At 45.3% G+C, this 14,857-nt stretch overlaps 1 protein-coding gene across 1 annotated transcript in view; it reads left to right on the forward strand.

Annotated features, from left to right (window-relative positions):
* LOC137359980 (adenylate cyclase type 8-like) overlaps positions 1 to 14,857 on the forward strand; it is a 264,866-nt gene that overhangs the window by 109,077 nt on the left and 140,932 nt on the right. The window contains exon 6 of the mRNA XM_068025574.1: positions 12,943 to 13,101. Coding sequence (XP_067881675.1) covers positions 12,943 to 13,101 — 159 coding nt within the window. The remainder of the gene's footprint in view (positions 1 to 12,942; positions 13,102 to 14,857) is intronic.

Raw genomic sequence — 14,857 nt, forward strand, 5'->3', positions numbered from 1 at the left:
ACAGGGTAACCTCACCTCTCCTGTTTCTAACCTCAGCCCATACTACCTCAGTAGACGAGTCCTCAAACGTCCTTTCTGTCGCTGTAATACTCTCCTTGATTAACAATGCCACACCCCCCCCTCTTTTACCATCTTCTCTGTTCTTACTGAAACATCTAAATCCCGGAATCTGCAACATCCATTCCTGCCCCTGCTCTACCCATGTCTCCGAAATGGCCACTACATCGAGATCCCAGGTACCAACCCATGCTGCAAGCTCACCCACCTTATTCCGGAAGCTCCTGGCGTTGAAATAGACACACTTTAAACCAGGTTCTTGCTTGCCAGTGCCCTCTTGCTTCCTTGTAACCATATCCCTGACCTCACTACTCTCAACATCCTGTACACTGGCACTACAATTTGGGTTCCCATTCCCCTGCTGAATTAGTTTAAACCCCCCCGAAGAGCACTAGCAAACCTCCCCCCCAGGATATTGGTACCCCTCTGGTTCAGGTGAAGACCATCCTGTTTGTAGAGGTCCCACCTACCCCAGAAAGAGCCCCAATTATCCAGGAAACCAAATCCCTCCCTCCTGCACCATCCCTGCATGAATAGGATGGGAATAGAGGGATATGGACCCCGGAAGTGCAGAAGGTGTTAGATTAGGCAGGCATCAAGATCGGCGCAGGCTTGGAGGGCCGAATGGCCTGTTCCTGTGCTGTACTGTTCTTTGTTCTTTGTTATTTGTTCTTAGTACTAGAGAAGGGAGTGGTTCCATGTTAAATAGGAGTGGACTGAGAAGGACTACGAAGAATGCAAAGACAGGATTACAATGCACGTGTGTAAACACACTAAGTGTGATGAATAAGGTTGGTGAGCTGCAAACACAAATAGCAGTATGGAAATATGATGTAATGGCAATCATGGAAGCGTGGCTTAAAAATGGTGAGGACTGGACGCGAAATGCACAAGAATGTAAATTGTTCAGAAACGTTAGAGAAGGTTAAAAGGGTGGTGGGGAAGACATCGTAGTTTTAGAAAGAGGGAAAGAGAAACATTCAGGGTATGATGAGAAGGAAAAGAGAGGCTTTTAGCAAATACAAGGAGAGCAAATCAATGGAAGCATTAGTGGAGTACAGAAAGTGTAGGATGGAGCTTAAGAAAGCAATTAGGAGAACAAAGAGGGGTTATGAGAAAGCTCTGGCTGGTAAAAGTAGGGAAAATCCCAAGATATTCTGTAAGTATATCAATGGGAAGAGGATAAGCAGGTAAAGAGTAGGACCCATTAGGGACCAAGGGGGAAATCTGTGGGTGGAGCCAGAGGACATTGGTAGGGTGTTAAATGAATACTTCACATCTGTCTTCACCCAAGAGAATGAGGATGTAGATATGGAACTTAGAGAGAGAGACTGTGAGGTTCTTGAGCAAATTGTCATAGGGAGTGACAAGGTATTGGAGCTTTTGGAAGGCTTAAAAGTGGACAAATCTCCAGGTCTGGACGATTTGTGTCCCAGGATGCTGTGGGAGGTGAGGGTGGTGATTGCAGGGGCTCTGACCCTAATTTTTAATTCCTCTCTGGCCACGGGGGAGGTGCCAGAGGACTGGAGAACAGCTAATGTGGTCCCACTATTTAAGAAAGGTTGTAGAGATAAGCCAGGGAACTACAGACCAGTGAGTGTCACGTCAGTGGTAGGGAAACTATTGGAGAAAATTCTGAAGGAGAGAATCTATCTCCACTTGGAGAGGCAAAATTTGATTAGGAATAGTCAGCATGGCTTTGTCAGAGGAAGGTGATGCCTAACAAATTTGATTGAATTTTTTGAGCATGTGACCAGGTGTGTAGATGAGGGTAGTGCAGTTGATGTAGTTTACATGGATTTCAGCAAAGCCTTTGACAAGGTCCCACATGGGAGACTTATCAAGAAAGCAAATGTACATGGGATACAGGGTAACTTGATAAGGTGGATTCAAAATTGGCTTAGCTGTAGGAGACAGAGAGTGATGACAGACGGCTGTTTTAGTGACTGGAAGCCAGTGTCCAGTGGCGTACCACAGGGATCTGTGCTGGGTCCCCTAATGTTTGTCATTTATATAAACGACATAGCTGACTATGTGGGGGGTAGGATCAGTAAGTTTGCGGATGACACAAAGATTGGCCGAGTGGTTAATAGTGAGGTTGAGTGTCTTGGGTTACAGGAAGATATAGACGGGATGGTCAAATGGGCAGAAAAGTGGCAGATGGAATTTAACCCTGAAAAGTGTGAGGTGATACACTTTGGAAGGAGTAATGTGACACAGAAGTATTCAATGAATGGCCTGACACTGGGAAGTTCCGAGGAACAAAGGGACCTTGGCTTGTTTGTCCATAGATCTCTGAAGGCAGAAGGGCAGGTTAATAGGGTGGTGAAAAAGGCATATGGGACACTTGCCTTTATCAATCGAGGCAAAGATTTCAAAAGCAGCGAGGTCATGTCGGAGATGTACAGAACTTTGGTAAGGCCACAGCTGGAGTACTGTGTGCAATTCTGGTCGCCACATTAGAGGAAGGATGTGATTGCGTTGGAGGGGGTGCAGAGGTGATTCACCGGGATGGTGCCTGGGATGGGACATTTAAGCTATGAAGAGAAGTTGGATAGGCTTGGGTTGTTTTCACTGGAGCAGAGAAGACTGAGGGGTGACCTGATTGAGGTGTACAAGATAATGAGGGGCATGGACAGGGTGGATAGGGAGCGGCATTCCCCTTAGTTGAAGGGTCAGTTACGAGGGGTCACAAGTTTAAGGTGAGGGGCGGGAGGTTTAAGGGGACTTGAGGAAGAACTTTTTTACCCAGAGGGTGGTGACGGTCTGGAATGCACTGCCTGGGAGGGTGGTAGATGCAGGTTGCCTCACATCCTTTAAAAAGTACCTGGATGAACACTTGGCACGTCATAACATTCAAGGCTATGGGCCAAGTGCTGGCAAATGGGATTAGGTGGACAGGTCAGGTGTTTTAATGCATCGGGTGCAGACTCGATGGGCCGAAGGGCCTCTTCTGCATTGTATTATTCTGTGATTCTGTGATTCTGTGATGTCTTTGAGGGGGGAAGGACAGAATCCATTTGGTTAGAGATGGCAAGCAAAAAGAATATTATCACACTACTAGGGGTATTCTGTAGGCCTCCAAATAGTGAGAGAGATAGGGGAGGAAATCAGAGATGTGCAAGAACTGTAGAGTTTTTTTTATTATTCCTTCATGGGATGTGAGTGTCATTGGCTCGGCCAGGATTTATTGCCGATCCCTAATTGCCCTTGAAAAGGTGGTGGTGAGCTGCCTCTTGAACCATGCAGTCCTTGGGGTGTAGGTATCTCCACAGTGCTGTTCGGAAGGGAGTTCCAGGATTTTGACCAAGTGACAGTGAAGGAACGGCGATATAGTTCTCAGTCAGGATGATATGCGTGTGATGGAATATAGGTATAATAGGCTCAATTCAGTAGAATTTGGAAATAGTTAGTATATTATGCCTTTGAGAAGTAATGATTGAATAAATGGTCAGTTTTTAGAACTTACTGACGTTCCCCTTTAAGGAGGTAGGGTTAAATATTTCAAGGTCCCTGTTAGAATAGAATTTCTGTTGCCAGGGAATTAGAAGATAAACACACACATTGAAATATCCTGTGTGGGATCAGTAAGAGGTAGCAACAAACTTAATTAGTTTTTGGGGTTGTTGATGCAGACAAATCGGCTCCAGAGGTTACTTTCAGGCACCATAAAAAAGGCAATTATAGAAAATGGACTCAACAGGAATAAGAGGTGAAGTAAACACAATTATAAACATTTTGACCAGATAAAGGCTTACAACTTCAGAAAACAGGGGGTTTCCAGTAAAACATTAAGTGGAGAGTTAGTTCATGATATTATCAAATATGGATTTTAAAAGGAACACAGGAAGGTCACATCAATGCTGGAAGTCAGATGACACCTTAGAAATAGTATTAAAAGGAGAGGTTTTGAAAGCAAAGTTTAGGGGTGTTGTATCCTCAAACAATACTTCTCATCCCATGCCTTGTTTGGGGGATTTAAAGTAAAAGTTTACTTTAAATTTTGATGGATATTCTGGATATTCCAGGATAATGTTGGTGTAACATTAGCAAGGTTAAACGTTTGGATTCTATGTTAGAAATAAGAATGTGTGTTACATCTCTCAGTAATGCTTGATATTGTGATATACTCATCCACTTAAGAGGTTTATTACATGTTAAATTCTTTAATAGATCTATAAAAGTTAATAGCCTCATGTAGTATTCTGTATACAACTACAAGAACCTCTTTAAGTGGAGAGATACATATTGAAGAGAGCTTCCCAGACTCTTATAATATCTGGGATATTTATGACTTCGCCATAAATAATAAAAATAGGCTATCCGAAAGATGGAAATATTCTCTGTTGGTTTTCTTTCTTTGAGGGAAAGTTAATACAGTTCTTTGGACCCAGATAAGTGTCTGAGAATTTGTCTGGTTTGATCTTGATTAGAGGAGATTTATCGGGATGTACTCCTGATTTGGTTTAGTCCCTATAAAGAGTTAAAGCCATAAATCACTTCATGCGGCTTGGAGGGGAGCTTGCTGATGGTGCTGTTCCCATGTATTTGCTGCCCTTGTCCTTCTAGTGGGTAGAGGTCGCTGGATTGGAAGGAGCTGTTGAAGGAGCCTTGGTGCGTTGCTGCAGTGCATCTTGTAGATGGTACACACTGCTGCCACTGTGCGTCAGTGGTGAATATTTGTGGATGGGGTGCCAATCAAGCAGGTTGCTTTGTCCTGGATGGTGTTGAGCTTCTTCGGTGTTGTTGGAGCTGCACCCATCCAGGCAAGTGGAGAGTATTCCATCACACTTCTGACTTGTGCCTTGTAGATGGTGGACAGGCTTTGGGGAGTCAGGAGTTGAGTTACCCACTGCAGAATTCCTAGCCTCTGACCTGCTTTTGTAGCCACAGTATTTATGTGGCTGGTCCAATTTAGTTTCTGGTCGATGGTGACCTCCAGGATGTTGATAGTGGGGAATTCAGCGATCGTAATGCCATTGAACATTAAGGGGAGATGGTTAGATTTTCTCTTGTTTGAGATGGTCATTGCCAGGTACTTGTGTGTACTTTTGGGGGAGATGGTGGCATAGTGGTAATGTCACTGCTAGTAGTAATCCGGAAGCTGGGGCTAATGCCCTGGGGACAGTGGTTCAAATCCCACCTCGGCAGCTGGTGGAATTTAAATTCAATTAATTCAAATCTGGAATTGAAAGCGACTCTCAGTAATGGTCCCATGAAGCTATGGGTTGTAAAAACCCATCTGGTTCACTGATGTCATTTAGGGAAAGAAATCTGCTGTCCTTACCTGGCCTGGCCTACATGTGACTCCAGACCCACAGCAATGTGGTTGACTCTAAATGCCCTCTGAAATGGCCTAGCAAGCCACTCGGTTCAAGGGCAATTAGGGATGGGCGACACATGCTGGCATGTCAGTGACACCCACACCCTCAGAACAAATAAAAAAATATGTTACTTGTCACTTATCAGCCCAAGCCTGGATGTTGTCCAGGTCTTGCTGCATCTGGACACGGACTGCTTCAGTATCTGAGGAGTCACGAATGGTGCTGATCATTGTGCAATCATCAGCGAACATCCCCACTTCTGACCTTATAATGGAGGGAAGGTCATTGATGAAGCAGCTGACGATGGTTGGGCCTAGGACATTACCCTGAGGAACAACTGCAGTGATGTCCTGGGACTGAGATGATTGACCTCCAAGAACCACAACCATCTTCCTTTGTGCTCAGTATGACTCCAACCAGTGGAGAGACCCCCCCCCCTGCTGATTCCCATTGATTCTAGTTTTGCTTGGACTCCTTGATGCCATATTTGGTCAAATGCTGCCTTGATGTCAAGGGCAGTCACTCTCACCTCACCTAGAATCATAGAACGTTTACGACACAGAAAGAAGCCACTTGGCCCATTGTGTCTGTGCCAGCCAAAAAATGTTCCATTCATTCTAATCCCACCATCCAGCATTTGGTTCGTAGCCCTGCATATCCAGACTTCTTTTGAATGAGTTGAGGGTTTCTGCCTCAACTACCCTTTCAGGCAGTGAGTTCCAAACTCCCACCACCCTCTGGGTGAAAAATCTTTTCCTCATCTCCCCTCAAATCTTTCTACCAATCACTTTAAATCTATGCCCCTTTGTCACTGACCTCTCTGTTAAGGCCCTTCCCCTCCCCTCAGTTTTCTCTATTCCAAGGAGAACAACCCAGCCTATCCAATCTTTCCTCATAGCTACATTTTTCCAGTCCCAGCAACATCCTTGTAAATCTCCTCTATACCCTCTCCAGTGTAATTTCTGTAACGAGGTGACCAGAACTGCACACAGTACTCAAGTTGTGGCCTAACCAATGAGTTATACAGTTCCAGCATAACCTCCCTGCTCTTGTATTCTATACCTTGGCTAATAAAAGAAAGGATTCCATATGCCTTCTTAACCACATTATCAACCTGTCCTGCTACCTTCCGGGATCTGTGGACATTCACTCCAAGGTCCCTCACTTCCTCTACACTTCTCAGTATTTTCCCATTTATCGTGTTTTCCTTTACCTTGTCCGACCTCCCCAAATGCATCACCTCACACTTCTCCATGTTGAATTCCATTTGCCACTTCCCACCTGACTAGTCCATCAATATCTTCCTGCAGCCTACAGCTATCCTCCTTGCTATCTACCACACGGCCAATCTTTGTGTCGTCTGCAGACTTCTTGATCATGCCCCCTACATTTTTAGATTAGATTAGAGATACAGCACTGAAACAGGCCCTTCGGCCTATATACCACAAAAAGCAGGGGACCCAGTACTGAGCCCTGCGGAACATCACTGGAAACAGCCCTCCAGTCGCTAAAACACTCGTCAAAAATTACCCTTTGTTTCCTGCCACTGAGCCAGTTTTATATCCACTTTGCTGCATTTCCCTGGATCCCATGGGATTTTATTTTTTAACCAGTCTGCCATGTGGGACCATGTCAAAAGCCTTACTAAAATCCATGTAGACCACATCAACTGCACTACCCTCATCTATCTTCCTTGTTACGTCTTCAAAAAATTCAATCAAGTTGGTCAGTCAAAATCTTCCCTTATCAAATCCCTGCTGACTATCCTTGATTAACCTGTGCCTTTCTAAATGACAGTTTATCCTGAGTCTCAGGATAGATTCCAATAATTTCCCCACTACTGAGCTTAGACTGACTGACCTGTAATTATTTGGTCTATCCCTCACTGCCTTTTTAAACAGAGGTACAATGTTAGCAGTTCTCCAATCCTTCGTCACCACACCTGTATCCAGTGAAGACTGGAAAATGATGGTCAGACCTTCCACTATTTCCTCTCTTGCTTCTTTTAACAGCCTGGGGTACATTTCGTCTGGCCCTGGTGATTTATCAACTTTCAAGGATGCTAATCCCATTAATATGTCCTCTCTCCCTATGTTGATCACATCCAATACTTCACCCACTTCTTCCTTAACTACAATATCTGCATCATCCCTCTTTTGTGAAGACAGACACAAAGTATTCATTTAGACTAATGCCAACATCTTCCGCCCCTACAAATAGGTCACCTCTTGGAGTTCAGCTCTTTTGTCCATGTTTGAACCAAGGCTGTAATGAGGTCAGGAGCTGAGTGGCCCTGGCGGAACCGAAACTGAGTGTCACTGAGCAGGTTATTGCTAAGCAAGTGCTGCTTGATGGCACTGTTGATGACACTTTCCATCACTTTACTGATGATAGAGAGTAGGCTGATGGGGCGGTAATTGGCCAGGTTGGATTTGTCCTGCTTTTTGTGTACAGGACATACCTGGGCAATTTTCCACATTGCCGGGTTGATGCCAGTGTTGTAGCTGTACTGGAACAGCTTGGCGAGGGGTGTGGCAAGTTCTGGAGCACAGGTCTTCAGTCCTGTTGCTGGAATACTGTCAGGGCCCAAAGCTTTTGCAATATCCCGTGCCTTCAGTCATTTCTTGATATCATGTGGAGTGAAACGAATTGGCTGAAGACTGGCATCTGTGATGCTGGGGACTTCAGGAGGAGGCCAAGATGGATCATGCACTCGGCACTTCTGGCTGAAGATTGTTGCAAATGCTTCAACCTTGATTTTTTTCAATGATGTGCTGAGCAGCCAGGTATGCCTGGTGTTGCTCCTGGCATGCCCTCCTGCACTCTTCATTGAACCAGGTTGGTCCCTTGGCTTGATGGTAATTGTAGAGTGGGGGATATGCCGGGCCACGAGGATACAGATTGTGTTTGAGTACAATTCTGCTGTTGCTGATGGCCTACAGCACCCCTCATGGATGCCCAGTTTGGAGTTGCTAGATCTGTTCGACATCTATCCCATTTAGCATGGTGGTAGTGTCACACAACACGATGGAGGGTATCCTCAATGTGAAGATGGGCCTTTGTCTCCACAACGACTGTGCGGTGATCACTCCTACCATTACTCTCATGGTCAGATGCATTTGCACCAAGCAGATGGGTGAGGATGAGGACACATATGTTTTTCCCCTTTTTGTTGGTGCCTTCACCATCCTACAATCCACCATCCCAGAGCCAGTCAGCAGCTATGTCCTTTAGGACTCGGCCAGCTCGGTCGGTAGTGGTACTACCCAGCCATCTTGGTGATGGACATTGAAGTCCCCCACCCAGAGTACAATCTGTGCCTTGCTACCCTAAGTGCTTATTCCAGTTGGTGTTCAACATGGAGAAGCACTGATTCATCAGCCGAGGTGGGGGGGGGGTTTGCGTGGGGCAGTAGGTGGTAATCAGCACATGTTTGACCTGATGCCATGAGACGTCATGGGGTCCAAGGTCGATGTTGAGGACGCCCAGGGCAACTCCCTCCCTACTGTATACCACTGTGCTGCCACCTCTGCTAGCTCTGTCCTGCCGGTGGGACAGGACATACCCGGGGATGGTGATGGCAGTGTCTGGGACATTGTCTGTAGGGTATAATTCCAAGAGTATGACTATGTCAGGCTGTTGCTTGACTAGTCTGTGGGACAGCTCTCCCAACTTTGGCACAAGCCCCCAGATGTTAGTAAGGATAACTTTGCAGGGTCGACAGGGCTGGGTTTGCCACTTTGTTTCTGGTGCCTAGGTCGATGTCAGGTGATCCATCCGGTTTCATTCCTTGTCAACTTTGTAGCGGTTAGGTATAACTGAGTGGCTTGCTAGGCCATTTCAGAGGGCAGTTAAGAGTCAACCACATTGCTGTGGGTCTGGAGTCACATGTAGGCCAGATCAGGTAAGGACAGCAGATTTCCTTCCCTGAAGGACATTAGTGAAACAGATGGGTTGCCAGAATGTGTCTACTTTGTCACCTCTTTGAAGGCCTCCAATTGCTCGTTTACTGTTTTGCCTACCAATCTTTGATTCAAACCCAACTGGGCCTTTTCAACTCATTAATAAAAGCTCTCCTAAAGTTGAATATTTTTACATTTGATTTCTGCTTATTCTTGTCCTTGTTTAGAGGGGATTTGAGGAAAAACTTTTTCACTCAGAGGGTGGTTGGAATCTGGAACACACTTCCTGAAGAGGTGGTAGAGGCAGGAACCCTCACAACATTTAAGAAGTATTTGGATGAGCACTTGAACCGCCATAGCATACGAGGCTACGGGCCAAGTGCAGGAATATGGGATTAGAATTGTTAGGTGCTTGATGGCCGGCACAGACACAATGGGTCGAAGGGCCTGTTTCTGTGCTGTATAACTCTTTGACTCTGTGACTCTATAATAGAAACATAGAAAAATAGGAGCAGGAGTAGGCCATTTGGCCCTTTGAGCCTGCTTCGCCATTCAATACGATCATGGCTGATCATCCAAACTCAGTACCCTGTTCCTGCTTTCTCCCCATATCCCTTGATTCCTTTAGCCCTAAGAGCTATATCTAACTCTTTCTTGAATATATTTAATGATTTGACCTCAACTGTTTTCCGTGGTAGAGAAATCCACAGGTTCACCACTCTCTGGGTGAAGAAATCTCTCCTCATCTCAGTCCTAAATGGCTTACACCTTATGCTTAGACTGTGACCCCTGGTCCTGGACTCCCCCGCTCTAAACCTAATGAAGGTTCGTTCGACTCCTTCCTCGGATGAGGGTATTGTCCTATTAGGAGAGATTAAGTAAACTAGAGCTGAGAAGATTTAGAGATGAAACATAAAATTCTTTAGGGTGTTGACAGGATAGCTGCTGGGCGGATGTTTGCTCTAGCTCGGGAATCTAGAGCACGGGATCAAAGCCTAAGCATGAGGTTGGCTATTTCGGACTATGATGAGGAGAAATTTCTTCAGTCAGATTTGTGAACCTTTGGAATTCCCCACTCCAGAGAGCTGTGGATGCTCAATTGTTGAGTATAGTCAAGTCAGAGATGGAAAGATTTTTGGGCACTGAGGGATTCGAGGGATATGGCGATAGTGTGGGAAAGTGTAGCTGAGATAGAAGATCAACCTTGATCTTAATGAATGGTGGATCAGGCACGAAGGATGAATGACCTACTCCTGCTTCGATTTCTTAAGTTCTGATATTCTGATCACTGTTTCCTAAATGCTCTCCCACTGAACCATGATCCACTGGGCCAATTTCATTCCTCAGCATTGTTTCCTTCCTCATTGGGCTGGAAAGACTCTGATCAAGAAAGTTCTTTGGTATACATTGCAGGAATTTCTGCCACTCTCTGCCCATTATCCCATTATTTTCTCAGTCGACACTATGTCATGCAGGCCCCCACCTGCCAAGAATGAGGCACATTAATTTCACCACATGGACACTAAACTTCAAATTTTTGCTGGGAAGAAAAGAGGGCCTATTACAAGGAATTGCCAGTCCCCTAGCCGGAAAGAATTTTTTGCATAATAGCAGACATTGTCGGAACAAAGGAACCAATCCCTGCTCCCAATGCACAGAACGGACGTGGTCAGACCAGATTAGTCACATGAATAACTGGCTGTTGCAGAGTTTTGAACTGAGAGTTTTAATTTGTAGAGAAAGAATTTGAACTCAGAAAGCTGTTTGCTCCTGGACTGAAATGACCTCTCCTGGCTGGCTTGCTGCAGCCTCTCCTGCTTGCTTCCATCTCTCTTTCATCAGCTTTGGAATCCGTTGAAGACAGATGAACCCCAAGAGAGAAAAGTCTCCTACAGTGAACAAGGTTTAAGAAGAATAGCGGGCCCCACCAAAAAGCAAGAATTATCTACAAGCAAGGACTACCTACAAAAGAACTCTACAGTGAGCTTGAAGCACGGTAACAAGAAATTGTTCAGATATTGCCTCAAACTTTATTTTTCTTCTCTTTTCTGTCTCTATTTGCATGTGTTTATCGCGTATATGCATGCTAGCTGGGGGCACGGCGTGTATCCGTAAGCGTTAACCGAATTAGAGTTTGTTTTAATAAGTTTCAACTTTTCTTCTTTAACTCTAAGAAAGCCTGTTTGTGTTGATTTCTTTGCCTTATAATTGGAAAGCAGTGAACAAGGATTCAACAAGGGGGAGCTAAAAACACAATGTGTTTAGAATTAAACCCTGTTGCAGTAAGACCAGGTGAAGGCTCAAAAGGACCCCTGGACACCTTTCTCACCTGGTCATAACAATTAGGATATTAGAAGACTCCATTACCGCCACTCCAAAGTGACTTACGAACTTTCAGTAATGCTAATCTTGGTTGAAAAGGTTGAAAATGCTCTTTAGGTATAGATAAAATAACTTGCTGTTTTACAAGAGCAAAGTGCTGTGGATGCAGATGTTTTTATTGCTCTTTTACAATGTGTTCTTATTTATTGCCCATCTCTAGCTGCCCTGAGGGCATTTAATGTCAACCATTTAGTGCGGGCTGGAGTCACGTGTAGGTCAGACCAAGTAGGGGTTGAGGTTTCGACTCCCTGAAGGACAGTTATGAACCAGTAGGCTTTATAACCTGTTTGCTTATTGATGGAATAGAGAGATAACGATCTAGCTATATACCCTTGGATTGAATATATTGCAGTTAACTAGACCATTTTGCCTGGACTTTGGCTGGAGCTGCTGTGGTAGATCTGGGGTGGTCATGAGCAGAAGTGTGCTTAGTAACACACTTTGCCAATCTCCTGCCTACTGATGCGTGCACCCATTACCTAGTGGTCGGCGTGTGTTTGTGTTTGCTCATTACACAAATGTCAAAGAGGGAAATATGCCCTTTTCATTTGCATCATGGTTGCATCCTGGATTCCAAGGATATCTGTTGGGCCAAGGCACCTGGTATTGGATGGTCAGCAGGGATTGGGGAATCTATCTGCCAATGCCTATACAAGTGCTGACAGAGGATGGGCTTGTACTCAGGCAGGTTGAGATAGGCAATAAAGACTAATCAGCCAGTGTTATTCACTGGAGAGGTTTTGGTTTTGCATGTAGCCCCCAAAATGAGGCAGGCCACAGGGAATCATTGTGGTGGGAAGGTCGGCTGGGTTAGGGGTTTCATCGGGATGGAATTCCTGCTTTCCTCCAAGATGCATCCCAGTCTGTGGAAAAACAATTGTGGGGTTGGGGGTAGGGGAAAGGGAGCTGAGACTCCAGAATAAAATAAATTGGAGTTTATAGATAGAAGAGAACTGGAGTTAAAATACTTAGAAATTGGATTACACCTGAATTGGTGCTGGGAAGGGATGGTCATTGATGTTGACTTCAGGTAGGCATTAGGCTGCTGTTTAAATGACCATTTAACTCCTGGGCCTCATGTTGACTTACCCTTCGCCTCAGTTGTAAAAGGGGCTATCATCTCCGACGCTGTGGCATATCCTTGGCCTTCTCTTCCTCCGACAGTCAACAGGCGTTTAATTCTTGCCCTGGTGCCAGCAGATCACTAGTCTCAGTTTCTCCATTAAAAGAAACATATTGGATAACAATTCTCCCACTTGCATTTCTCTGTCATTTAGGAAGATTCGATCGAGCTTTCAATCAGATATCGATATGCGGATAGGGATCCACTCCGGCTCTGTCCTGTGCGGAGTACTAGGCCTGCGGAAGTGGCAATTTGATGTGTGGTCATTGGATGTGCACATTGCTGACAAGCTAGAAACTTCCGGTGAACCTGGGTAAGAGTGAACCAGGGTTGGAGAGACAAAGAGTTAAAGTGAGCGTGCATGACCGAGAAACAGAGAGTGTGACTGAGGCATAGATGATGTAACTGAAGGACAGAGTAAGAGTCAAAAAGAATGATTTGCATTTATATTGTTCTTTTTCTGACTTCAGGCCATCCCAAAGCATTTCACAACCCATGAAGTACTTTTGAAGGACAGTCACTGTAGGAAAGTTGGCAGCCAAACTCCATCAAGTAGCAATGTGATAGAGACCTCTCCCTGATAATCTGTTTTGAGAACTCCCCTGCTCTTCTTGGATCATTTACATTCCCCTGAGAGGCCAGATCAGGCCTTGGTTTAATATCTCATCTGAAAATGACATCTCTGACAATTAAGTGCTCCCTCAGGATTGCATTGGAATGTAGCATAGAACATAGAACCTAGAACATAGAACAGTACAGCACAGTACAGGCCCTTCGGCCCACGATGTTGTGCCGAACCTTTAACCTACTCCAAGATCTAAGTAACTACCTACCCTTCATTCTACTATCATCCATGTACCTATCCAAGAGTCGCTTAAATGTCCCTAATGCATCTGCTTCTACCACCGCTGGCAGTGCATTCCACGCACCCACCACACTCTCTGTAAAGAACCTACCTCTGACATCTCCCCGAAACCTTCCTCCAGTCACCCTAAAATTATGCCCCCTGGTGATGGCCCTTTCCACCCTGGGAAAAAGTCTGTGGCGATCCACTCTATCTATGCCTCTCATCATCTTGTACCCCTCTATCAAGTCACCTCTCATCCTTCTTCGCTCCAATGAGAAAAGCCCTAGCTCCCTCAATCTTTCTTCGTAGGACATGCCCTCCAGTCCAGGCAGCATCCTGGTAAATCTCCTCTGCACCCTCTCTAAAGCTTCCACATCCTTCCAATAATGAGGCGACCAGAACTGAACACAATATTCCAAGTGTGGTCGAACCAGGGCCTTATCGAGCTGCAGCATAACCTCGCAGCTCCTAAACTCAATCCCCCTGTTAATGAAAGCCAACACACCATACGCCTTCTTAACAACCCTATCAACTTGGGTGGCAACTTTGAGCGATCTATGGACATGGACCCCAAGATCCCTCTGTTCCTCCACACTACCAAGAATCCTGTCTTTAAGCCTGTATCCTGCATTCAAATTCGAACTTCCAAAATGAATCACTTCACACTTTTCCAGGTTGAACTCCATCTGCCACTTCTCAGCCCAGCTCTGCATCCTGTCAATGTCCCGTTGCAACCTACAACAGCCTTCCACACTATCCACAACTCCAGCAACCTTCGTGTCATCGGCAAACTTGCTAACCCAGCCTTCCACTTCCTCATCCAAGTCATTTATAAAAATCACAAAGAGCAGAGATCCCAGAACAGATCCTTGTGGAACACCACTGGTCACCGAGCTCCAGGCTGAATACTTTCCATCTACTACCACCCTCTGTCTTCTATGGGCCAGCCAATTTTGTATCCAGACAGCCAACTTCCCCTGTATCCCATGCCTCCTCACTTTCTGAATGAGCCTACCATGGGGAAACTTATCAAACGCCTTGCTAAAATCCATATACACCACATCCACTGCTCTTCCTTCATCAATGTGTTTTGTCACATCTTCAAAGAATTCAATAAGGCTTGTGAGGCATGACCTGCCCCTCACAAAGCCATGCTGACTGTCTCTAATCAAACCATACTTTTCCAAATAATCATAAATCCTGTCTCTCAGAATCCTCTCCA

The sequence above is a fragment of the Heterodontus francisci genome, unplaced genomic scaffold (genome assembly GCF_036365525.1).
Source record: "Heterodontus francisci isolate sHetFra1 unplaced genomic scaffold, sHetFra1.hap1 HAP1_SCAFFOLD_410, whole genome shotgun sequence".
NCBI classification, from domain to species: domain Eukaryota; kingdom Metazoa; phylum Chordata; class Chondrichthyes; order Heterodontiformes; family Heterodontidae; genus Heterodontus; species Heterodontus francisci.